At 42.4% G+C, this 27,460-nt stretch overlaps 1 protein-coding gene across 1 annotated transcript; it reads left to right on the top strand.

Annotated features, from left to right (window-relative positions):
- LOC306851288 (olfactory receptor 52J3-like) lies at window positions 1-27,460 on the top strand (the record flags this gene model as incomplete). Its single annotated transcript, XM_079387446.1, has 2 exons — window positions 1-751; window positions 27,270-27,460. The coding sequence occupies 2 exons, from the start codon at window positions 1-3 to the stop codon at window positions 27,458-27,460; spliced, it is 942 nt and encodes a 313-aa protein (XP_079243572.1).

The raw sequence follows: 27,460 nt of genomic DNA, 5'->3' as shown, positions 1-27,460 counted from the left end.
ATGTATCCAAATGGATCTGTCCTCTCAGTGATATTGACTTTGCACTCTTTGAAACTGCCTCAGGCAAGCATTTACCCTGCATTCATATTTGGAATAGCAACGTACTTGACCATCTTACTCTGCAATCTCACAATTGTTGTCACCATTTGTGAAAACAGGAATCTTCATAATCCAATGTGCATACTGTTGCTTAACCTGCCTATCAATGATGCAATGGGTGCCACAAGCCTTTTTCCTCAGCTGCTGTATAGTATATGGTCTCAGGACAGATCAATATCATATCCTGCATGTTTGCTTCAGGGTTTTTTTGTACATCTGTATGGTGGTGCGTCTCATGTAATTCTGACAGCTATGGCCTTTGACAGGTATATCGCTATCTGCTTCCCATTGAGATATGGAGCCATTATGACTACCAGTAACTTAGTGATAATCATAATTGTGATGTGGCTCATTCATTTTATTATTATATTTGTGCTTTTCTGTCTTCTAATCCCATACAAGATTTGCCAGAAATACATGGCAGATCTTGTCTGCTATAACCCATCTTTAATGAAAATCATGTGTGAAGACACAACAGTGAACAATATCTATGGATTGTTTATTTTATCTTTATACCACTGTATTTCGCTTTCTGTTGTGGCATTTACATATATTCATATATTAATCACTTGTGTTACTAATAAGCAGTCTGATACAAAGATTAAGGCACTTCAGACATGTGGTACTTATTTAGTGGTCTTCCTGTTCTTGGAGTTCAACACTTTTTGCCCTCTTATTGCACATCGGTCTGAAAATGCTCCAGCTCCTCATGGTCTTTTTCTGGGGAGGCCTAGCCGAGCCCTTCAAGTCCCTTATGCCATATTGGCACCCTGAGGAGTCACTGGAGGAATATATCAATTGGGCTCTGTACTTGAGAGGCTCATACTTCAGGGTGGAGTTAGCTGCGAAGTTCGCTCACAGTTCTCCTGATGCGGCGATCCAAGGGGCGTCAGAAGCCTCGTCAGCTGAACCCAGTACCTCGCGCCCATTCCCGGAGCGTCTTGGGCTGATACGCAGCGTGCAGGAACCCCCGCTGATGTCGTTGTGAGCGGCGTGGTTTGGTTGCAGTCCTCCCGAGGCAGCGGTTCCCACTCATGACTCTCCCGAGGCGGCGGTGTGAGCTGATACTCCCTCCAAGGCAGCATAGCTTGCTTCGGGCCTTCCCGAAGTGGCAGAGCCGGCTGATGTTCCCTCCTAGGCAGCGGAGCTCGCTTCAGGCCTTCCCGAGGCGGAGCTCGCTTTAGGTTTTCCCGAAGCGGCGATGTCCGATCACGCTCCTTCCAAGGCGGCGGTGACTGCTCACGTTCCTCCCGAGGCGGCGGTGTCCACTCACAAAGCTCCCGAGGCGGTGATGTCCACCTGCGGTTCTCCCAAGGCTTTGATGTCCGCTCATGTTCCTTTCAAGGCAGCGGTGTCCGCACACAAAGCTCCCGAGGCAGTGGTGTCCGCTCACTATTTCCCAGAAGCGGCAGCACCAGCTCTTGAACTTTGTCTACTTCTGTCTCCAGGCCTTCTTCCGCTACACGGGCCTGGCCCGCCATCCCTCCCCCTGGTAAACCTCCTTTCCACCTCCCTCCTGTACCTTTGGGGTTTTGGGTGGAACGTCTGGAAGCCGTTCCTTAGAGGAGGGGGTTCTGTCAGGGGTCCGGGCTCTGTGTTTCTCCCTCTCACCACCAGAGGTCGCCATGGCCCATCCTCCCGGACTCCTTTACCTTAACTCCACACACCTGTGCACCTACTCACATACACACAGCTGCTGCCCATTCTGATGGCTATTTACACAACTTCCCCACGCCTCTCTGGGCTGATTATTAGTTGTTGATATGTGGACTGATGCAAGCACTAGGTTGCCGGAATTGTGTCATATCCCTGTTTTTGTTTGAGTTGTTTTTCAGATCGTGTCTGATCTGTTTGTGTTTTTGGACTGTGTCTGCTTTTTGTTAATAAAGACCTGCTTTTGGACCCAAACCCCTGTTTACACGGTGTGTTCCCTTACAGATTTAATCATATGATATATTCAAATTTCTATTTGCTATATGATTATTTGTATCACACATTTATATTAGCTACATATGTATCTGACATTTTTCATCCTAAGATCATCAAGTGCTTCAGATACAAGTTGTTGTTGACAGTTACCATATATTATTAATTTTTATTTCTCTCTAATACCCTACAAGGAAGAAAAAGAACAACATGATTCTTTGGCATGTTACTTAATCTTTAAAATGCACGTAAGTCACCAGTTCTTGTTTGAGTAATTAAATGTTCAGTTCAGCTAAACTATCAATGAATTATAAATTATTTTATATATGCCATGCAACCAACCCTAAAACCACTGTGTCAACCATCCCCATTCACACCCATTATCCGAATAATATTATCCAGATGGCATAATTTATCACAGGTCAAATGTTATATCAAAATATAATTATTTACACCTCTGTGTTTATATAGTGCTTTCAAGTTTGTTTTGACAGACAGTCCTGACAAAATCAATGAGTATAGACTATTTTGGGCTATATAGAATTATTGTGCTCTGTTTTTATAATCAATCAACAATCAGTCAAATATTGTGATATGTTAGATACTTTTTAATCCAGATGGTGTAGTTATGATATCTTATATGAACAACGTCTGTTCCCAAGACTAATCTAACGCAAATAGGAGTTTTCCACCCAACTCCATGAGTATAAATCATTAGCCCACAGGTGACATTCAACAGTGCTGAAGGATGATCACTTAAGTTGACTAAATACTACATGTGCTGCTTTTTTTAAGGCTCTAACAAGAAGAAGTTACTCTGAGCAACTGGTATTCCTGTGAATACAGAGTAACTTGATCTGCATACTATTATGAGTTGACATGACAGTTTGTGCTGATAGGCCACATTATTACAAATCTCAGCAACTGCTTATTGGCTGAAGTACTTTTAATGAGAACTAAACATTATAATTTAACTTATACAGTAATGTGCCTTATTAATTAACTGCTGTGAGAATGTTACAGTTTTCATTCTTTAATGAAGTTTTATTATATTGCATGTGCTCAGATTGAAAGCACGTTCTTAAATGTTTGGTACTTTTTCAGGTTGTAAGAAAGATGTTGCTGGATACTGGATACTGGCAAAATGAAAAGATGACAAAGATAACTTAACTTTACAACATAACTTGGTAACACTTTAGAATATTGATCCTTTGTTAATGAATAACTACACAGGAACAAGTCACTAATACACTATTAACATTGTAGTAACTACTATTACCTAACAAGAAACTATGATTAGTGATTTAGTAAGTAATAGCGCTCAGTTGAAACTGGTAGTTCACTATTAGCTAATCAATAACTACTATTTTTATATATATATATATATATCCTGGATAACTACTAAGAACTACTGTATACAGGTTCATAATTAATGTGAATTATGCATAATGTATAATTAATTCTAAAATTAAGTTGATGGTAACCCACTAGTAATGACTCAAGAATTATCTAATTCTTTTAAAGGAACTACTAACTACTTGGATCAGTATTCTAAAGTGAAAAGCATCATAACTCCCTAATACTGACTGACGTGATTTAAAGCTTTTGAGATATATGTAAGGTTTTGGATAGTAATGACTCAAGTGTTACTACATCCTTCTGAAGAAACTACTAATTATTTGGATCAGTATTCTAAAGTGAAGCTCACGGTAACCCACTAGTAATGATTTAAGTGTTACCAAATCTAGCAAAATGAATTACTAACCAAAACCTTACAAAAATCTTAAAAGTTTACAATGACTTCAGTAATTACTAGGGAGTTATCACGATCTTCACTTTAGAATACTGATCCAAACAATTAGTAATTCCTTTAGAAAGATGTAGTAACACCTGAATAATTACTATCCAATGCTTTACAACACTCTCAAAAGCTTACAATGATTTCAGTCATTCAGTCAAATAGGAGAAATTACTAGGGAGTTATCATGATCTTCACTTTAGAATACTGATCCAAATAATTAGTAATTCCTTCTGAAGAAATTGGTAATACTTGAGTCATTACTAGTGGGTTACCATGACCTTTACTTTAGAATTAATTATTCATTATGTATTATTCATTTTAATTATGAACCTGTATACAGTAGTTCTTAGTAGTTCTTAGGGAGGTATGAAAAAAATAATAGTTACTGATTAGCTAATAGTGAACTACCACATTCGACTAAGCACTATCCCTTACAAATTCATTAATCAGAGTTTCTTGTTAGTTACTAATAGTTACTAGAGTGCTAATATCACGTTACTCATGTGTTCTTGTGTAGTTATTCATTAATGATGGAACAGTATTCTAAAGTGTTACCCAGCTTTTTAGAGGAAAAACTTACAATTAATCACAATCAACCACCCCTTTAAGAAAAAATATAATTGCATTGTCAGAATGACAGATTTTTTATCAAACCTAGTCTGTAGCATAAATGCCCAGGGGGCATGGCTTAACTACTGTATAACTTTGTTCTAAATATCAAATCCTTTGTTTTTCCATCAAATGTGTTCTAGGTGGTTGAATAAAAATATTTAGAATTTATATTTAAAAATTACCTCAAATTTGCCTCAGGTAGCTAATTAGCTAGCCAGTTAGCATCAGCTAAAAATATTTTTCAAATTGGCTATTATAATTTTGTCATTCATAATTACTTACTGTTATATACTTTTTAAGCTAATATTTTCCCCTACTCTACCCTAATTTCTTTTATATTTGCTCAGTTATACACACATGAAAAAGCCTAGTACAAGTAAAAAGTAGTACATTAGTTCTGTTGCGAAGGACCAGACGGAGTGAGATCCATTTGCAGCTCTTTATTCAGGATAGTCAAACAAGCAGGGTCAATCAACAGCAAACTGAGCAATGTAGGCGAGGCAGAGACAGAGTTGTGAATACAGGCAGAAGATCGGGGCAGGCAGCAAGAATCAGAATCCGAATTACAATCCAGGTCAGGGCAGGCAGCAAACAATCAATAACGGTAAACAGTCCAAGGTCAAAACTCACAGAAAACAAACACGGGAAATAACGCTCAGAAATGACAGCCGGGGCAAATCAAGACTTCGCGGAGTGTCTGTGTGATGTGGCAGCTTATATGTGTGTGTGTTAATGAGATGCAGGTGTGTGAGTGCAATCAGTCCCAGGTAAGAGGCATTAAGGGAAATGGAGTCCGAATCAAAACTAATACTCAGGCGATGGCTCCCTCTGGTGGTGCGAGGGAGGCGGTACAGGAACCTCCTCTGTAACAGAGCCCTCCCCCTGCGAGCGGCTCCTGAAGCGAGGAGGCAATCGACGCCGGGGTCTTCCTCGAGGTCGGGGGGCCGGCTTCTCCGGGTGCGTGAGATGAAACTCTTCGGTGAGAGTGGGGTCGAGAATGTCATCGGCATTGACCCATGAACGCTCCTCCGGGCCGAATCCCTCCCAGTCGACCAGGTATTGCAGTTTACCCCCCCCGGCGTCTGGAATCGAGCAACTCGTGCACACGGTACGCCTCCTCGCCGTCAATCAGGATAGGCGGGGGGGTCTGGGAAACGGTTCCTTCATCCGTAGCTCCGCTCGGACCACCAGCGGGTTTCAGCAGGGAAGCATGGAAAGTGGGAGAGAGACACGATAATTAGCAGGTAAATCTAAACGGAATGATACTGGAGTAATCTGTCTAACAATTTGGAATGGACCAACATACCTGGGACTGAGTTTCTTGGAGGGTAATCTGAGGCGGAGATCCCTGGTGGATAGCCAGACCCACTGACCAGGGGTGTATGCTGGAGCAGGGCGTCGGTGACGGTTGGCCTGGTGTTCTTGACGTCTTACTGCGTGTAGTAGATGGGTGTGAGCACGGTCCCAGACGGCCTCACTATTCTGTAGCCACTCCGTTACTGAAGGCAGGTCGGTGGGTTCCCCTGACCAGGGGAATAGCGGTGGTTGGTAACCCAGGATACACTTGAATGGAGTCATTCCTGTGGCAGGTTTGGTGAGGGAATTTTGTGCATACTCGGCCCAGAACAGATATCTACTCCAATTGTGTTGATTTTGTTGGCAGTAAGATCTCAGGAATCGTATTACCTCTTGATTTAGCCTTTCGGTTTGTCCATTAGATTCTGGGTGATAACCGGATGTGAGGCTGACATTGATATTCAGGTGCTTGAAGAAGGCGGACCATACTCGGGAGGTGAACTGTGGACCTCGATCGGACACAATGTCTTCGGGGAGACCGTAGAAACGAAACACCTGATTGCATAATAGTTCTGCTGTTTCAAAGGATGTGGGCAGTTTAGGTAGAGGAATGAGGCGGCAGGCTTTGGAGAAACGGTCGATGATAGTGAGTATGGTGGTGTTACCTTGTGAGGTGGGCAGGTCGGTAATGAAGTCAATTGCGATATGTGACCAAGGTCGTTGTGGTGTGGGCAATGGAGTCAGAAGACCGGCGGGTAATTGTCTGGGGGTTTTTGAGGTGTTACAACTGGTGCAATTGCGGATGAAGGTAATAGTGTCCTTTAACAAAGAGGGCCACCAGAAACGATTACGGAGGAGTTGTGTTGTGGCTGCTATTCCGGGGTGACCTGAGCTGGGTGTTGTGTGTACCTGGGTGATGAGTTGTTTGCGGAGGATCTCGGGAACATAGGTGAGGTTGGCTGGGCATTCGGCTGGGGGTGTCTCTTGGCTGTTCAGTTGGTTGATTTCTGTTATTATGTACCACTGTACGGGGGCTACAAGCAGGCTCTCCGGGATGATGTTTTCGGCCGGGGTAGTGGGAACTGTTTCCTCCGCTTGGCGGGATAGTGCATCGGCTTTCGTGTTCTTGGATCCTGGGCGGTAGGTAACAGAGAAGTTGAAGCGGGTGAAGAACAACGCCCATCTAGCCTGACGTGGATTCAAGCGTTTAGCTGAACGGAGGTATTCCAAGTTCTTGTGGTCGGTGAGTACAATGAATGGGTGTTTGGATCCCTCTAGCCAATGTCGCCACTCCTCGAGGGCCAATTTTATTGCCAGGAGTTCGCGATTGCCCACATCGTAATTACGTTCAGCTTCAGACAATTTGCGAGAGAAAAAAGCGCATGGATACATCTTGGCCGGTTGTCCCTGACGTTGTGACAAGACTGCCCCCACTCCTGTGCTGGAGGCGTCGACCTCGACGATAAACTGCCTCTCCGAATCTGGGTGTCGTAAGATGGGTGCAGAGGTAAATCGGGCTTTCAGTTCATCGAATGCCTGCAGTGATTCTGGAGTCCAACTCAAACGGGTAGTATCACGTTTCGTCATAGTAGTTAGTGGTGATGCGATGGTACTGAAGTTCCTGATGAATCGACGGTAGAAATTAGCGAATCCTAGGAAGCGTTGAAGTTCCTTCACCGTTTGCGGTAGAGGCCACTCTAGCACAGCACTAACCTTTTTGTCTTCCATGGCAACCCCCTGCTGACTGATCACGTATCCCAGAAATGCGATGCTGGTCTGATGAAATTCGCACTTCTCAGCTTTTGCATAAAGTTGATGTTGGATCAGACGATTGAGCACAGATCGGACATGACGGACATGATCTTCCATGGTGTTGGAATAGATTAAAATATCATCAATGTAGACTATCACCCACTTGTTCAGCATGTCTCGGAAAATGTCATTGACAAAGGATTGGAAGACGGATGGACTGTTGGCTAGGCCGAAGGGCATAACTAGATATTCGTAGTGCCCACTAGTGGTCGAGAAGGCAGTCTTCCATTCATCCCCCTCCCGGATGCGGATGAGATTGTAGGCATTGCGCAGATCTAATTTTGTGTAAAGTCTTGCTCGATTGAGTTGTTCTAGAGCGGCTGGTACCAGGGGCAGTGGGTAACGAAATTTCACTGTGATCTCATTTAGGCCACGATAGTCAATGCAAGGCCTTAAACCCCCATCTTTTTTCTTTACGAAAAAAAATCCTGCTGAAGCTGGTGAAGATGAGGGCCTAATGAAGCCCTTGGTTAATTCTTCCTCGATGTAGTTTTTCATCGCTTCAGACTCAGGTTGTGAGAGAGGAAAAATTCTTCCCTTAGGGGGCGTGGTACCAGGCAAAAGATCAATCGCACAGTCTACAGAGCGGTGCTCGGGCAATTGAGAGGCTTTTTTCTTACTAAAGGCCTCGGAGAGATCAGAGTACTCGGTTGGCAGGTTCAGGTTAACATTATCTGAAGTAGGTGAGTCGGAAACCTTACTTTGGATCCTTGTGACCTTGGACAAGCAGCGATCTTGACAGGATGGATCCCACTGAATGATCTGATTCTCTCTCCATGAAATGTGAGGGTTATGGGTGCGCAGCCAGGGAAGTCCTAAGATGATGGAATGTGTGGATGAATTGATGACGTAGAAGCGGATGGTTTCAGTATGCAAGGTTCCAATGAGCAGTTTAGCCTCCTCTGTGATTTGAAGGATCCTTCCCTCGCCGATTGGTCGTCCGTCTAGCGCTTCCACTGCCAAGGGTGAGTTACAGGGGCTTAGTTTCAAATGGCACTGAGTGGCAAACTGGCTTGAAATAAAATTTCCGGCTGCCCCAGAATCTATGAGTGCTGATGTACTAAATACTTCGTTCGGGGTAATTAACTGAGCTGGCAGATTAAAACAAGATGAGGAATGGGTATTTTGGAAGGGTTGACTCACCGGCTGAGATCTTGAGGAAGGACGTACAGGACAGGAATTCCTCATGTGTCCAGGTTGACCACAGTAAAGGCAGAGGTGGTTTTGTATACGACGCTCACGTTCCTCTGGCGTGAGGTGAGTAGCTCCGATCTGCATAGGTTCATGATCTATGACCGTCTCATGTGAGACTCGGACTTGAGCTCGTGTAGAGCGTCGTGAGCAAAGCAAATTATCTACTCGTATGGCGAGTTCGATGAATTCGTTCAGGTTCTTACCCTCGTCACGACAAGCCAGTTCGGACTGCAATTCGTTCCTTAATCCTTTCCTGAATAGCAGTTTAAGGGTGTCCTCTACCCAGATGGTTTGGGCTGCGAGTGTGCGGAAGGAGAGGGCGTATTCTGCTGCCGAGTTACTTCTCTGGGTTAAAGTCAGTAATTGTTCACCAGCATCTCCTCTCTCCGTGACATGTTCAAACACCTCCTTAAACTGTTGCAGAAAAGCCTCGAAGGTAGGAAAAGTGGAACCATCCGTTCTCCAAACTGCTGTTGCCCATTCTAACGCTCTCCCAGATAAGAGCGAACACACAAAAGCTATGCGACTTGATTCAGTGGGATATAATAACGGTTGCTGGTTAACAAACAGAGTGCATTGTAGTAGAAAGCCCTTACACTTAGTTGGTGTCCCACCAAACCGTTCCGGGAAGGCGAGGCGTGGGCTGACCGGAGAAGGCGGCGTCGGTGTGGGATTGCTGTGTGTTGATGGCTGGGCTGTCATGTTGCTGGTTGATGACTGACGAATGCCTTGTAATGCTTGAACTAGTTCCTCAGTCAAGGTGGTCAAACGATTCAGCTGGTATTGTTGTGACGCCAGCTGAGATGCTTGAGCTGATAATTCATTGGAGATCTGTGCGAGGGCCGCTGGATCATTTATCGGCGAAGTCTTCTGTTGCGAAGGACCAGACGGAGTGAGATCCATTTGCAGCTCTTTATTCAGGATAGTCAAACAAGCAGGGTCAATCAACAGCAAACTGAGCAATGTAGGCGAGGCAGAGACAGAGTTGTGAATACAGGCAGAAGATCGGGGCAGGCAGCAAGAATCAGAATCCGAATTACAATCCAGGTCAGGGCAGGCAGCAAACAATCAATAACGGTAAACAGTCCAAGGTCAAAACTCACAGAAAACAAACACGGGAAATAACGCTCAGAAATGACAGCCGGGGCAAATCAAGACTTCGCGGAGTGTCTGTGTGATGTGGCAGCTTATATGTGTGTGTGTTAATGAGATGCAGGTGTGTGAGTGCAATCAGTCCCAGGTAAGAGGCATTAAGGGAAATGGAGTCCGAATCAAAACTAATACTCAGGCGATGGCTCCCTCTGGTGGTGCGAGGGAGGCGGTACAGGAACCTCCTCTGTAACAAGTACATTATACACAGATAATTCAACATTTTTTAAAATGTGTTTTTAATGCTTTCACAACAATTACAAATACATTATTTACACCGAAAGATTATGTAATAAAATCATATTTTTTAATTCTCTTATGATATGTGACCCTGGATATGTGACCTCTTATGTAGCACGGGTATATTTGTAGCAACGGGTATATTTGGGTCAAAAGTATTGCTTTTTTTATACCAAATATCATTAGGATATTAAGTAGAGATCATGTTCCATGAAGATATTTAAAAAAAAATTCTACCGTAAAAATATCAAAACTTAATTTTTGATTAGAAATATGCATTGCTAAGAACTTCATTTGGGCAACTCTAAAGGCGATTTTCTCAATATTTAGATTTTTTTGCACCGTCAGATTCCAGATTTTCAAATAGTTGTATCTCGGCCAAAATTAGGCCTATCCTAACAAACCACACATCAATGGAAAGCTTATTTATTCAGCTTTATACAGATAAAGATATAAATCTCAATTCTGAAAAATTGTCCCTTATGACTGGTTTTAGTGTTCCACAGTCATGTATAGTTGTTTATTTCATCCAGAATACGTCAAGAAATGTTTTCCTTTATTACATGCCATAATTATTATTTTCTGTTTTTAATAGCAGATGTATTTTTACCTGGGTTAACTTTGTGCTTTTTCAAAACCAAAAAGAATGCTATTCTAATATCTTTAGTTTTCATTCCATATATGACTGGATTGACAGTCGGAAGGACTGTGTAAATCATCAAACCACAAATCTTCTGTGCATTGGAAGATATGCTGGGGATCCGATATGACATTATAGCAATGGTTGTCACTATTTCAAAGAGGAAAAATGTAGCAATCTGGGCTATACATGTATTTAGAGCCTTAACTTTTGAATCAGCATGTGTTTGTTTTATACATGTGATGAGAATCTGCGTGTAAGAGAACAGCTGGATAGAGATACTGCTCATCTGCATAAAGGCTGTTATAAATAAACCATAAATGTTGTTCACAGTCAAATCCCCTCCACATGAAAGTAAAAGCAAAGATGGGTTGTCACAGTACACGTTGGTAATAAAAGACTTGCATTTTACCATTCTAGACTGAAGTGAAAACAACACTAGTATTAAGACAAAGTCAAGACCCCATGCCAGCGTTATGATTCCATATATTTTGCAAGGAGTCATGATAGAATTATATCTGAGTGGGCTGCATATTGCTATGTACCGGTCTACTGACATGGCTGCCAGTAGAAAAGGTATTGAACCTGCATACAAATGTAGCAAAAAAGCCTGAAGAACACACATAGGGTAAAACACATCATTTGTTTCTGTTAAAATGTCCACAAGCACCCTGGGCAGACCGGCTGTGATTCCGATTAAATCGGTTAGAGGAAGGCTGAACAGGATGTAGAACATCGGCTTGTGAAGGCTTCTCTGAGTGATTATCAGTCCAAGAATGATTCCATTACAGACCACAGAGAACACGTAGATCAGAGCTCCAGCCAAGAACACAGGATATACTGCTTTGGGATGGATATCAAGTTTTGCAATTTTAAGATTGAATGTGAAAATAGGATTTGAAAGGTTTCCAGCCATTAAAAACCTTGATGGAAAACAAAAATGAATACATTTTCACCATAGAGAATTTTACTTAAAAGATCATGTCACAAGTTTTGTAAATCTGACTGCATGCCCAACCATGCCGTTTAAGTCACAATAAGTCTTACCTTAGCTTACTTACAGTACTGTTGTAAGTTGTATGACCTGAATACACTAGCTATGCACCACCAAAGGTGTACAGCGTCACCTTTTAAGCAGTAAAAAAACAGTCGTGGGACTATGTCATGGTTAATTTAGTGGTGTTATGACACCAGATGATGTAATGTTTGTGTCTAAAATAGACAAGATGTTCACTGCATTACTGAAAACAATGACAGACCACACATTATTTTAAACACTTAAGGCTGGAATACACTACATAATTTCAATTATTAGAGTCAATTATAGTTGCCAAATGTTTTGGGCAGTAGGAGTTAAACTGTATTTCACATAATTTTGCACGATGAGTTTAGATTTTCTTTTTTTCAGACTGATTCCACCCATTCATAAGAGATCAAACATTTGATATTTTGAGCCAATTTTTGAACACATTTTCATTTGTCAAACATCTCACAAAGAGGTGCTACTGGTGTCTAGGAGGTTTCTACTTAAAGGTACCATAGAATGCATTGATACAGTATTTTAAATTGTTCTCTGATATCTACATAGAAGGTATGTGGCTTAGGTAAGGGCAAAAAATCTCCAGAAACGATTTTACATGTCCATTTACAACCCTAGAATTTCTCCCTAGAATGAAACGGTCTGTTATTGGCAGGGTCATGAATAATAATAAACTCTACTCTGATTGGCTGTTTCACAGTGCTGCTCATTTCAGTAGCTCAGCAAGAAGGAAACACAGGGAGGAAAATATTTATTTCAATACTTTCTCTCGCAGTTATATTGTCGGGTAATTATACTGTATATAAAATGAGGGCATCATGGAGCTGTTATTAATACGCCAGGCATTGAAACTGCTTTTGAATGATCGGTCAATTGCGTTATAGTTTCACTTTCGCTTTCAAGATATGTGATCGCACAAACTATATATTATTTATTCGTTTATATTATGGAGCGGCAGTACTTACCACACATTTTACAAGATCAGATGCTTGTCAGTGGTGCTCAGGATCTGTAAATCATTCGCCAATCTTATGTACTGTAACAGCTGTAACAGAAGTGGCATGACATAGATGGTAAGTAAAAACAATGATCTTTATTTTTGCACAGGGGAGTCGTTACGTATAGTAGGGGGAAGCAATGGTGAGTATAACCGTCTTTAGACGTCTTCCTTGGAGATCGGAGTAGAGTGTAACTTGGAATCCTTTCTTACAGATGACCAGGAGAACAGGAGACACAGAGACAGAGCACACACCTCAAGAGCACGGAGACTGGAGAGAACGTGGAGACACAGAACACTGGAGGTAAGTCACACAGGTATGTAACATAGAATGCTGAACTAAGTCAGAGAGTCCACTTCGTAGATACAAGACCTGACAATGATGGTGACTGAGGTGTGTGCTTATATACTTGACTGGTGATTGGGTAATTGGATGTGTGACAGGTGCAGGTGCTCAGAACTCAGGAGAGATTGATCTCTGTAACTGGGTGGTGGTGGAGCCTGGCCGATTAGGTACAGTACCCCCTCCTCCACGGCCCGCTCCTAAGGGCCGAATACCCCGACGTCGTGGTGGTCTACCTCTGCCACGGGGTGCAGGACAATCAGGATGAGCAGCATGGAATTCCTCCATTAGGGAAGGGCCTAAAATGTCATTTCTGGGTACCCATGAACGTTCCTCTGCTCCATAGCCTTCCCAGTCTACCAGGTATTCCAGTTGACACCACGGCGTCGGGATTCCAGGATCTCTTTGACCTTGTAGATGGTACCCAACATAGTGAAATGTGAAAAGTGTGATGAATTTTATGTTGAGGAGGAAGTTGAAGCCTGTATGTGACCGGGTTGACCTGTTCCAGGATGGTGAAGGGACCAGCAAATCTGGGACTGAGCTTCTTGCTGGGCAGGCGCAGCCTCATGTCCCTGGTGGACAACCAGACCCTCTGGCCTGGCTGGTAAGTGAGTTTTTCAGCTTATCGAAGGTCTGCGCCCATCTTCTGCCTGCGCACTTCCCGCTGAAGCTGATGGTGTGTTGCGTCCCAGACACTCTCACTTTCCCGGAACCAGTAATCGATGGCAGAAACATCGGAGGGTTCCCCTGACCAGGGAAACAGTAGCAGAACACGCACTGGAAGCTGAGTGAGACCAGTAGATGGATGTCGCAGGGAATTCTGGACATACTCGATCCAGCCTAGGAACTGGTTCCAGGAATCCTGGTGGCACATGGCAGAAGGTTCGTAGAAAGCACCCTACTTCCTGCACCTTCCTATCCGTTTGCCCATTAGACTGTGGATGGTATCCAGAGGAGAGGCTTGCGGTCACACCTAGGAGATTGAAGAATGCATGCCAGACTCGAGAGATTAACTGTGGACCCCGGTCTGACACAATGTCCTCAGGAATCTTCGCTGTTATCCACTCTTATTTATTTACAATACCTGCAGAACTCCTGATGGTTCAGCTGGCGGCTGGCCTCGAACAAGGGGAAATAAGTATTCTAATATTCCGTGGTATGTATGGCCTAAACAGCAATCTTATGTTTGGGAGTGGTTTAGAAAGATGATATACTTTCTATAGTTTTATAGTGGTATATTATTATAGGCCTAGGTATTTTTAACCATTCTATTATTAAAGGAAACATGATGGAGATTGCTGAACAACAAAACTGGACATCTAGTGAAATTAGTTAATGAGTTTCTGCTATGATTTATAATTCACGAGTCTACTTACCTTATGAAAGCAGCTTAGCAGCTTCACACCAGCAACTTCCCAACACCACTATCACCAAATAACATTGCATGATATACAGGGCTTGAAATTAACACCCGCCAACCTGCTAAATGCGGGTAAAAATCAGCTGTGGCGGGTAACTCTGTCAAATCACGAGCCAATTTGGCGGGTTATTTTTTCGTAAGTTATGTTCACTCATTAATGTCTTATGGAAGTTCATGCAAGCCAAGTCTGTGCAGGTTTAGCACTGAACTCATGAGACAGCATGACATTATCAAGTATATTAAACACACCTAGAGTGCACGCATACATGACGTAATTAAGTCTGGTTAGACTAACTTAGTGCGCGTGCGCATCTAGAGTGCGTTCTTTCACTGCATGATTCAGTCTATTAATATGCATTCAAAATAATCACATAATTCAAGATAAGGGGCAGATATTGTATGTATTTATATCAATTCATATAGTTCATCAATATCACACGAAGAGTGTCATTTTTTCTTAAAAAATCTGGTTACAAATATGATATTGATTTTATACAACAGTTCAATTAACAATAAGTTAATATCAAGAGACTTACGTTTTAGAGTCAAGTCAAGTCAAGTCTGCTTTATTGTCAATTCTTCCACATGTACAGCACATACATACAGAGAATTGAAATTGCGTTACCCTCAGACCATTGGTGTAAACAGTTAACATTAAACACGTTCAAATACAGATAATACGGTTTAAACATATGTACATACAACTCTATAGCTATACAAGTAAGGACATTGTAGAAAAAAATAAAGAAATAGATAAAGTGGCATAAGGCGCATGGCAGATAGTGCAAACCAGTTAAATAAAAACAAAACTGTGCAGATATATTTGTAGTGCAAAAAGAGCTTATCAATCTGAGAACATTGTAGAAAAATAAAAATAAAAAAAGATAGATAAAGTGACATAAGGCACATGGCAGAATAGATGGAGTGCAAACCAGTTAAATAAACCAAAACTGTGCAGATATATGTGTAGTGCAAAAAGAGCTTGTCAGTCTGAGGACATTGTAGAAAAATAAAAAAGATAGATAAAGTGACATAAGGCACATGGCAGAATAGATAGAGTGCAAACCAGTTAAATAAAACAAAAACTGTGCAGATATGTGTGCAGTGCAAAAAGAGCTTGTCAGTCTGTTAAATTGACAGGAGAACAGTCTTTTTATGAGACTATCCGAGGAGGTAGTTTGCAGTCAATGCAGGATGAGGTGGTGATCAGTCTAATGCTGCACAAGTGAGAGGTGCTGGTCACAGTTTGTAAGTAGGTGGGGGTGGCTGGTCCTGGGGGTGTGGGGAGCCGTGGGGGGGGGGGGGTCTCATAGTGTCAGAGTTCAGTGTTGTATGGGGTAAGAAGAGGGGAGGGGGGGCAGGGACGGGAGGGAGTTCAGCTTCCTGACAGCCTGATGTATGAAGCTGTCCTTCAGTCTGCTGGTCCTTGCCTGGAGACTCCGCAGTCTCCTCCCTGATGGCAGCAGACTGAAGAAGCTGTGTGTCGGGTGGGTGGGATCACCTGCAATGCGGAGGGCTTTGCGGGTGAGACGGGTGCTGTAGATGTCCTGGAGGGAGGGGAGAGAGACACCAATGATCTTCTCAGCTGCTCTCACTATTCGCTGAAGTGACTTGCGGCAGGATGCGTTGCAAGCGCCATACCACACAGTGATGCAGCTGGTTAGGATGCTCTCGATGGTGCCTCTGTAGAAGGTGCACATGATGGGGGTCGGGGCTCTGTCTCTTCTGAGTTTGCGGAGGAAGTAGAGACTCTGCTGTGCTTTCTTGGCCAGTGCTACAGTGTTGTTAGTCCAGGAGGATGGACTTTGTGACCGTTACATCATCAATGCACTTGGAGATGTAGGCAGTGACAGTCTCCGAGTACTCTTGGAGGTCTGTAGTGTTGTTGTATGTGGCAGCCTGTTTAAACATATTCCAGTCAGTGGTGTCAAAACAGTCCTGAAGTGCCTCTGACGACTCTTCCGGCCACACTTGAATCTGTTTGTGTATTGGTTTGATGACTTTGACGAGCGGTCTGTATGCAGGCATTAGCATGACAGTGATGTGGTCTGAGGCTCCAAGGTGGGGGAGGGGGAGGGCCTTGTAAGCTCCTCTCTGGGTGGTGTAAACAAAGTCCAGGGTATTTTTTCCCCTTGTTGGAAAGTCTATGTGTTGGTGAATTTTTGGGAACACACTCTTTAAGTCTGCGTGGTTGAAATCCCCAGCCAAGATAAGAAAAGCATCTGGGTGGGCTGTCTGCTGCTCACTGGTGTGCTGGTACAGTTCATTTAGCGCCTCACTCCTGATGTTGTTGTTGGAGCTGGGAGGGATGTATACAGCAACTAGCAGTATGGCTGAATATTCCCTCGGTAGATAGAACGGCCGGCACTTAATAATCATAAACTCCACCAGGGGTGAGCAGTGTTTGCAGACCACAACAGCGTCGCGGCACCATGCATCATTGATGTAAACACAAAGCCCGCCGCCGCGGATCTTACCTCCCTCGACGAGAGCTCTGTCAGCTCGATAGCATGTTAGCTGGTCGAGCTGTATGGCGCAGTCCGGTACGCTGTTGTTAAGCCATGTTTCCGTAAACACAAAAACACAACAGTCTCTTACAGACCTCTGAGTGGAGCGGAGTAGTCGGATGTAGTCCAGTTTATTGTCCAAAGAGCGTACGTTCGCCAGTACGATGGTGGGGATAGCTGGCTTGTGTGGATTGGCCACTAGCCTAGCTCGGATACCTCCGCGCTTACCCCTCTTCTGCTTCCTCTCACGCCGCTTGTAGCGCCTCCGCTGTGGGCGAGATGCAGTAGTGGGTCGGTGATGCAGTAGTGGGTCGGTGATGTAGTAGGCTTTCGGAACAGACCGAGGTCCCGCAGCTCTTCGGCGTGTGCTGAATTTAACTCAAAAAATGTGATTCTGCCGACATCGAGCAGAAACTCACGACTGTATGCACGCTTACAGACAGGTAGACGAGACGAAGATGTGCAAAAACATTGCAACTTACAAGACAAAAAACACGAAAACACCGTTCTGTCGGGAGAGAGAGAAGCCGCTGCGATTGTGCGAACCCGCCATTTTGTCATCAGACACCATATTAGCTGTTTTTGCTTTATTTTGCCAACAAAAAAAACATTCCAAACATGCAACCACAGCATTGTTTTGCATCTCTGAGCAACATGATGGTGTTTTTTTCCTGAATGAATCAACCGTTTAAATGATTCGGTTCAATAGCAATGACTCGGTGACTTGCTGCCACCTGCTGGCGGTTTTAATTTCACATTTAAAGTATCTTTTCATTTTTAAAATAATTTCAAATATCAGTATTCAACATTTCATGTTTAATGTCACCGTCCCGTATACGGGACACCTAAATTTACTTCACTATATTACAATTAAATCCTAATGTAATCATTTTATAATCAAATGTATAAATGTGGCTGATTAAATGTAAGAATTTGATTCAATAATATAAAAAACTTTAGGAGTCAGCTGTCCACAGTAGTCCTTAAGATATCAGCACAATAACACACTCAGCAAAATATTGCCTAATTATCTTTATTGATACAATCCCAGAAAATACTGAGACTTTTCTTTTTTTTTTTTTTCAATATCGCGCACCCCTAGTACTGACACAAACAGTTGCTTTGTCATGTTCAGTGTAGAGAGCCTCAAGCTGTTGGTTTATTTCCCTTTTTTTCTCTTTTTTTGGCTAGTAGAAGTTATGAATGGCTGGTATAAGAGACCACTTACTACAAGTCTATATGCTACATTAAGAAAAAATACATTGTTGTTCGGCACCACCTAGCATGCAGTCATGAATTAGCAGAAGGCGAACATTCGTTTTGCGTGGGGCGATGGGGGTATGTAATAGTGAGTGGGGCAGGGCCGAGAGCCGTGGGAGCGGAACGAGGCCGGTGGAGTGAATGATAACGAGCGACACCTGCGCCACTCACCGGTCTCGAGTCCCACGGAGGAGCTCCGGAAGGATAAAAGGAGGAGTGACGACAGTGGAAGACGAGAGAGGACCAAGCCTGGATTTTAGTATTTTGATTATTAAATTCTTGAATGTTTGCCGGTTCCCACCTCCTTCTTCCCGACCTACGAACTTTGTTACAGTTTTAATTATACATTACGATGAGAAAAGTCAACTTTCATCCACACCAAATTATTGCTGACGCAACTAGCTTTCATTCAAAATCAAACAACAGGTATTTAGTATACACAAAGTACCTGTACATACCTTAATTTTATATACTACATGGGTTAATGCAACGATTAACATGCTACCTTCTAAATAATCACACCAAGCATATGAAGGACATAAAATAAACACACAACCTCAATATATATTGTCTATATATGTTGCTTTCGGTAGCAGCAACAATTATTATGTCTTTCGGAACACCCATAAAGGTCCGATCTTCTTTGTTCTGCCAATAAGAAGAAAAAGCGCGTTTCTCTGCTAGGGAGAAACGGGAGGTCGTGGGAATGTCATTCTCGTGGAGATCTGGTGTTTTTCTTAGCTCGGACGTCAGTTGTAAAACCGTCTCTCCTGGTTGATAACATCATTGAATTTATGTGTTAAATGATCAGGAGGTATCAGGGGTCTGTGCTGGAGCCTTTCTAGATGTCACATGCTTTGTACTGTTGATTACGTAACTTTTATTTATGGTAAACCGGTCAGGAACAACATTGAAGGTTCTGTTCTAAATTCATTGCAGATGTTCCCTCAAATTTATCCTGGGTTTTAGAGGTCTCCTGAGATAAGGAGATTTAGGGCAGGAAATCGGCCAGCCAGTCAAATGCAGATGCTGGGAGTGGAAGTCTTAACTCCTGCTAAGGAAATTACACTATACAAAGATTTGATTTCAAAAACAGTATCATAGCTATTAAACTGTATCTTGTTATGATTTTAAATCTGTATTTAACCTCAGAATGATTTTAAAATAAGTCGGTATGATTCTTTAGGGTTTTCTTGAAATGGTCTCAGTGGTCGTGAAAGACAACACCCTTTTTACCTTGTCAAAAACAGCTCTGTTTACAGCGACTCATTACGGTGCATATCTCTTTACATGCTAATGAGCTCTGCTCACCCAACCCCTCTCTTCTGTGGAAGAGCAAAGGCAATTCGCAAATAATCATAAAAAATATAAAGTGTGAGACTTTCTTCTTCTGGAGGTGCAGCTGATCATGAACAATGGGTACTGCTCCATCATTGAGTTTCAACTTTTTAACAAAACCTGCCTTGAATTGTCCCTCATTCAGAAAGCAGTCTGGAGTACAATGATTTGCACAGCCAGACATAAACAAATTTAGTGAAAGTGAAGTGAAGTGACGTGACGTGTGGCCAAGTATGGTGACCCATACTCGGAATTTCTGCTCTGCATTTAACCCATCCAAGTGCACACACACAGCAGTGAACACACACACACACACACTGTGAACACACACCCGGAGTAGTGGGCAGCCATATTGCTGCAGCACCCAGGGAGCAGTTGGGGGTTCGGTTCTTGCTCAAGGGTCTCACCTCATGGTATTGAAGATGGAAGAGAGCGCTGGTTATTTACTCCAAAATCAAAATGGCTTGGTAATTGAGATTGTTTAGGTTTTGGGGGGGATTTAAAAAAGGCTTTTTATCATTTTAAAATTGTTATCATTGTAGGGTGGTTGTATCCACACACTGCCAAGACACATTTATATGCAAATTAAGATATTTGGCATCCAATGTATCCTTTAAAATTAAAATATTATAATCTTAATTCAAGTGATGAAGGACTTTGAAAGTCTGACAGTAATCAGTGTTGAATAATACTGTAAGGTTAACCCTGTGTAACGTAAACGTAATATGTAATTTAAAGGGAAACAGTTTAATTAAGCTCAAAGGGAATAATTTATGATTTTATAGGGAATTTGAACAGAATCACTATTTTACAGCTGATCACTGAGGCGGCAGCGATTCACTGAAGGAGCCGTATAACACCAACTCTGCACTGGATATTACAATCCAAAATATAGTGAGAACACTATCAAATAGCATAGTAACAAAATCGGCAGATTAAGACATTAACTTGTAAGCACAAAACACAAGATACTTCCCTTTTCAATAAATAAGGCTTTATTTGATAAATCTAAGACATGTAAACTAATCTAACACATGAACACAAGCATTCACAGAAGGAAAGTAAGGAAAGGATGAGTTTAAGAGAATGAAAATGTGATATCCCAAGTTTACAGCAATATGTACAATTGCATAGACCTGAACAACCAATCACTTATTTAACCCTCGCATTGTTAGGGTTCTGTCGTGTGTGTCATGTGTTCCTGCCTCTTGTGCCCTTATTTGGTTTGTTTCCTGTTCTCATGTCATGTCATTAGTAGTTTATCCCTATCCAGCCATGTCTGTTAATTTACCTGTGTATTTATAGTCCTGTCTGTGTTGTGCCATTTCGTCTGGTCTACTCGTTACTCCCCGGTGTTCCTGTCTGTGTCTTGCCCTGCCTGATGTCCAGTAAAGTAGGCTATGTTATTTGAGTTTCATCCTCGTATGCGTGTTCCTTGTTCCTCCCTCGTGTGTACAGCGTGACAGAAGACCAGACCAATACAGTAAGCGTCGTCCCTTCACTTCGTTTTGTTTTGTCCAAGTTTTTCTAGTGTTTTTTTTATTCCTGTCTTTTGTGTTTTTCCCGCCATTTGCGCGAGATCACGCCGCGGTCCGTGGGGAAAGCCCACCCACTGTCCGCGGCTCCCCCAAGTCATACCGGCCGCTCACTCCAGCCTGCCGTTCGCGGGAGATGAGGCCGCCGTTCGCGGATCACCAAGCCCGCCGGTCGCTGGAGAGAAGGCTGCCGTTCCCTGGAGTCAATGCCCGCCGGATTGCCGCTGACTCAATGCCCGCCAGATCGCCGCTGAGTCAAGCCCGCCGGATCGCCGCTGAGTCAAGCCCGCCGGATCGCCGCTGAGTCAAGCCCGCCGGATCGCCGCTGAGTCAAGCCCGCCGGATCGCCACTGAGTCAAGCCCTCCGGATCGCCGCTGACTCATCCCCGCCGCTCGCGGGGCATCACGCCTCCGTCCGCGGCTCACGGACCCCGCCGCTCACGGGGTATCACGCCGCCGTCTGCGGCTCACGGACCCCGCCGCTCGCGGGGTATCACGCCGCCGTCCGCGGCTCATGGACCCTGCCGCTCGCGGGTTATCACGCCGTCGTCCGCAGCTCCCGGACCCCGTCGTTCGCAGGGTATCACGCCGCCGTCTGCGGCCCCTCTTGTTGCTATTTCGCGGGGAAGGCCAACCCGCCGTCTGCGGTCACTCGGCCCGTTACCGGTGGTGGCTTCCTACAGCCCACCGGTCCCCGCCGTTGGGATGGTCAGCCGGCCGGCTGCCGCCGTATTGACCAGTGACCAAGGTCTTTTTAATAAATTCCATTTCGTTTGGTTCCCGGGACCCTGATACCCCCGAGCTGCCCCATGGAAATTTTGGGGGGGGTAGAAGGGTTCCGGCTGGAGTGGCCGGGCCGAGGAACGAGGCCAAGGGCATGAGGACCACCTGCCATAGCCTCCTGAGTTACACCTCGGCCTGCGGCCTTCTGTTCCGCGCTGGAGGCCCCGTTCAGTGTATGTTTGTGTCTGTCCTGAGGGGCCTCCAGAGCGCCCACCCCCCCTCCCTGATGGAACTGAGTAGGCTCGGGACGAGCCTTTTGGGAGGGGGGAGTAATGTTAGGGTTCTGTCGTGTGTGTCATGTGTTCCTGCCTCTTGTGCCCTTATTTGGTTTGTTTCCTGTTCTCGTGTCATGTCATTTTTTTAGTTTATCTAACTTACATTAGAACACGCAACTCCATGGACAGAAAATAAACTAAAATAAAAGGATAAAAGGATGTAAAGAGACTAGGTGGTTTTTCTTCTCTTTGCGGTAGCAGCTGGCATGTAGGCCAGAGCACGCTGGAATGGCGCTCAAAGAGCAGCGTTAAAACGCTGTGGCAAAAGCAAACAGAGAAGAGCAAAAAGAGAAGAGGAGAGATTTGATGGTGTCCTGGGTTTTTAAACTCGGCTTTCGAAACACATCCCATCTGGTGTCTTGACCAATTAGATATTATCTTTGCTTGGGGTGTTGCTCTGTTTCTCCACCCATCCATAAATCATAAGTCAGATTTTTACAAGCTCTTGCAAAGTACAATTTTGGATGTGATTTCTATAACCAGAATATTATATATTTTACAAATAATTAATTGGAAGAAACCTTTCAAGCATGAAGATCCAAACATACACGTACTAAACATGAATACCCTAAAGCTATTCAACAGTTATTAAAAAGACCTACCCAATATGTGATTAAAACATGAAAGTCAAAAGTGTGGGTTACATACATAATATGAGATTATGCATAGAAATGTCCTTTTAGGATGATTTTAGGTGCATATGAAAAAGAAAGTCTCTGTGTAGTTCTATGGAGAACAAAAGACATGTTCTGTGACCAAAGGAATTTCAGTCTGTTCTCTCTTCTATGTGGGGGAAAAGTCAGTCTAAGGAAGCTTGTGATTTCCAGCGTGGAACGCATGTGATGGCCATCTCTTTGACCATCAGTCTTGATTACTTGCCCCAAATTTGACAGTCTTTTTCCTGAATTGGAATTATCAATAAGTGTCCCTTTGTTTTAATGCTGTGAGCTGCTCAAAGCTGCTAGTTGGTGGACTTGCTTCAGACTCATGGCACTAGGGATATAATTTATGACGTCCTGTTATGGGCCTCTCTGGAATTTCGGCTCCTCAGATTTCAATGTTCTGATCGCATCTTAAATTTGCCTGATTTGGTCTCTGATATCCTACACCTGTCTGTTTTACATGTTTGAAAGTGATTAACAGTTGAACACATTAGAAATTTTGAAAAATAATCAAAATGTAATCAGTTACATTACTTTAATAAAGTAATTGAAAAGTTACACTACTTATTATATTTTAAGTAGGGTAACTTGTAATCTGTAACCTATTCCATTTCCAAAGTAACCATCCCAACACTGCTCATCACATTACCCTCACCCACACAACAATTTCAATCACTTATTATTCAATAATTTGACAGATGATGGGATTAGAGAAAATTTGTATCTATTCATCTTACAGATTGGAACCCTATATCTCCTGCCCGAGGACATCAGCTCATACTCCTTATGGAGAATATGGCTTGGGTCACCAATAATTTTAAGACTGCTTCCTAACTGTCACAAATCTGGTCTATGAACTTCCGTTTACTCACCACCAGAGGTCACTCACTCACCACATTGACTCTTGCACCACACTACTGTTGCACTTCACCTCAAACTACAATTCCCATAATCCATTGCACTGACGACACACAGCTGATTGCACTGATTACACAGCTTACTTAAACCATGGACTTCCTCTTCCTCTCTGCCGAGTATTGTAAAGTTTATATCACTCTTCTAGCGATAGCTACTCTACGGAGCCACTCAGTTATCATAGCCGTGCCGTGCCGTGCCGTGCTGTGCCTTGCCTTGCCTTTTGTGTTTTCTGGTGTTTTGATTCTTGCCCGTGTTTCCTGGGTTAACCCTTAGCCTTGCCATTTGGACTCAGTTTGCACCTCTCTTGGACAACTGCTCGCGTACCTGGATTATCTCTCTGCTTTGCCCTGTTGGATATTGTTTGCCGATCGTCGACCCACGCTTGCCCTAGGATTACTCTTTGGCTTGCCTGTGATGTTCCTGTTTGCCATTGTATGAACCTTGCTTGTTTTGTGACCTCGCCTTTTAATAAAGCCTCGCAAATGGATCCGCACGTCTCACGTCTTGTCCTGAAAAATGTCCTGAAGAGAAAGTTGGGACAACATACCAATTATTTTTTCAGCTCTTCTAACCACATTTTGAAGTTGTGACCTAAGTTTAATAGTCAAATTGCCAAACCATATTCTAAAACCATAACATACTATAGATTCAATAGTTGATCTGTAAAACAGTAACATGATACTTTTATCCACCCCATAAACCCTGAGCCAAGTGCTGACTAGCTCATGTGCAAACATAGTCCACTTGATTTGGACTATGGTCACCCACCAGCCTTCATTACAAATTGGTCATTTCTTTAGTTTTTTTTTTTACATTCAACATCAAGTTGTGCTCCTCACACCACTGCACAACCCCTTCTAACTCTGATTTATACAAGCCGACATCTGAATTTTTTGTCAGCAAACTGAGTATAACTGTATCATCTGAAAATGTAATAATATAATTATGTACTGATTCCTACAATCATTTGTATATAATGTAAAAAGAAGGGGGGAACTTACACAGCCTTGAGGATTTCCAACATTTGAGACCAATATATCAGAGAAAGTTTTATTAATTTTCACATGCTTTTGTCGTCCAGTTAGAAACGCATAATACCATTTAATTATATAGGGGTTCACCTTCATCTGTTTTAACTTAACACAATATCTGGAAGTAGAGTATTAAACGCTGAACTCAGATCCATAAACATCACTCTAACATAAGCTAAAGGATTTTCAAGGTGTTTTACATTTTCTCTCAATTTCTCTGTCACAATACGCTCAAGTGATTTCATCACTATGGACGTTAACGTCACTGGCCTAAAGTCATTATTTTCCTCTGCTGGATGTTTTTTTGGAACAGGGATAATGACTGCTTTTTTCCATATTATAGGAATAATTCCAGTGTCGAGTGATAATTGAAATAATGATCTCCAGGCTGAAGTTAATTCATACTTCATAATAATAATTTATAATTCAGCAAATGTTTTAAGTAAAAGAGCTGAAATACCATCCGGCATACTGGACTTTTTGGTATGCAGCCTTTTAAAGATTTTAGCAACAGCACATGGGTCCACTACAATCCTGTCCTACTCCCAGCAAGTTCAAACCATTTATAAAAGTTATTAAATTCATTTGCTTTTTCAAATTCATTTATAGAAACACTAAATGAAAAACAATATCTCAAGCACTACCACCAGTCCTAAGTTCAGTCAACATGACAAATATGCATTCATACTTGGTTATTCTAATCCATGGTGGCGCAGATCAAATCTGCGAGCATGAGGCTCATATCAGGCTTCTAATTTTTAGCCACCAGTGGTGGGCATGTTACTTTAAAAAAGTAATTAGTTATAGTATATTTTTATGTTGCTAGCTGTCACATATAGTGCAATTGCCAGAGGTGCATTTGAGAGATCATATTCACACTAAAATTGTCTGCTGTGTGGGAAGTCATAGCATAGAATATATTTATTAATCTAAATAAAAGATTTTCATCAACCAGAAGGGTTAACTGATATTTTATTTGTCAACAACCCAGGTACAGTGTGATATTTCAGTATTTTTAGCTACTTTTGAATGACAAAGCGGAAAAGTGCTTTTCAAATCAGATTGTGTAGAGTATAGTTACAATATCTACCAGCAGGGCTGTGCACATGCTACAAAACTACACCTATTCCCATGACTAATGCAACACAAATGGGAGTTTATCAACGCAACTCCATGAGTATAAATCTTTTGCCCACAGGTGACATTCAGCAGTGCTGAAGGATGATCACTTAAGGTGACATTATGAAAATTTGTGCAAATAGACAACATTATTTTAAAAACAACTGTGTACTGGTTTTAAGGAAATAAGGAATAACGATTATTTAAATTATAATGTTAAAGATGTGCCTTATTAATCTGATGAGATGTGGATTTTAACAAACAAAAAAAAAACTTGTATTGTGGCAAATTTAGCCTGCTGTTGTTTAATGTTTATTCCTTTTTTAGGTTATAGCCTAAGTAAGATGATGCTGGATATAGCAAAATGAAAGGATGAAATGGATGAATGTTGGACACCAACTTCTCATAAATTCTGGCAAGATTTTCATTTATTATTTTTGATAATTACTCTATTGATATTGATAGAATTAACAGCTTGTTGCTGGTTTGTTTAGGCCGTTAATAGTAGGAACATTCATCATGTATCCAAATGGATCTGTCCTCTCACTGGTTCTGACTTTGCACTCTCTGGAACTGCCTGAGATTAGCATTTATCCTGCATTCATATTTGGATTAACAACATACTTGTTTATCTTACTCTGCAATCTCACAATTATTATTACAATTTGCATGAACAGAAATCTTCACAAACCAATGTACATACTGTTGCTCAACCTGCCTATCAATGATGCAATGAATGCTACAAGCCTTTTTCCTCACCTGCTGTATAGTATATGGTCTCAGGACAGATCAATATCATATCCTGCATGTTTTCTTCAAGGCTTTTTCGCACACCTGTATGGTGGAGCATCTTATCTTATTCTTACCGCTATGGCCTATGACAGGTATATCGCTATCTGCTGCCCGCTGAGATATGGAGCCATTATGACTACCAATAACTTGGTGAAAATCATTACAGGGATGTGGATTTTAAATTTTTTTCTTATAATAGTAGTTTTCTCTATTCTATTACCTTACAGGATTTGCCAGACACACATGACAGATCTAGTCTGCTATAAGACAGCATTAATGAAAATCTTATGTGACGGCACAGAGGTGAACAATATCTTTGGGTTGAGTTGCATAATTTTTTACCATGGCCTTTCACTTTCTGTTGTGGCATTTACATACATTCATATATTAATCACTTGTGTTACTAATAAGCAGTCTGATGCAAAGATTAAGGCACTTCAGACATGTGGTACTCATTTGGTCGTCTTCCTGTTGTTAGAGTTTAATACTCTTTTTCCTCTCATTTCACATCGATCTGAGTTTGTTCCTGCTTTCCTGCGCAGAGCGTTTTCTATTTCCAATTTTATCTTTCCTCCTCTTGTGAATCCACTTGTGTATGGTTTTAAAACTAAAGAGATCAGACAGAAAATTTTCACCTTTTTTAAAAACAAGAAGATAAACAGTTTCTGA

This window comes from Barbus barbus, assembly GCF_936440315.1.
Source record: "Barbus barbus genome assembly, chromosome: 31".
In the NCBI taxonomy this organism is placed as follows: Eukaryota; Metazoa; Chordata; class Actinopteri; order Cypriniformes; family Cyprinidae; genus Barbus; species Barbus barbus.
Note: the sequence above shows the minus strand (reverse complement) of the source record. Positions and strands in the feature narration are given on the sequence as shown.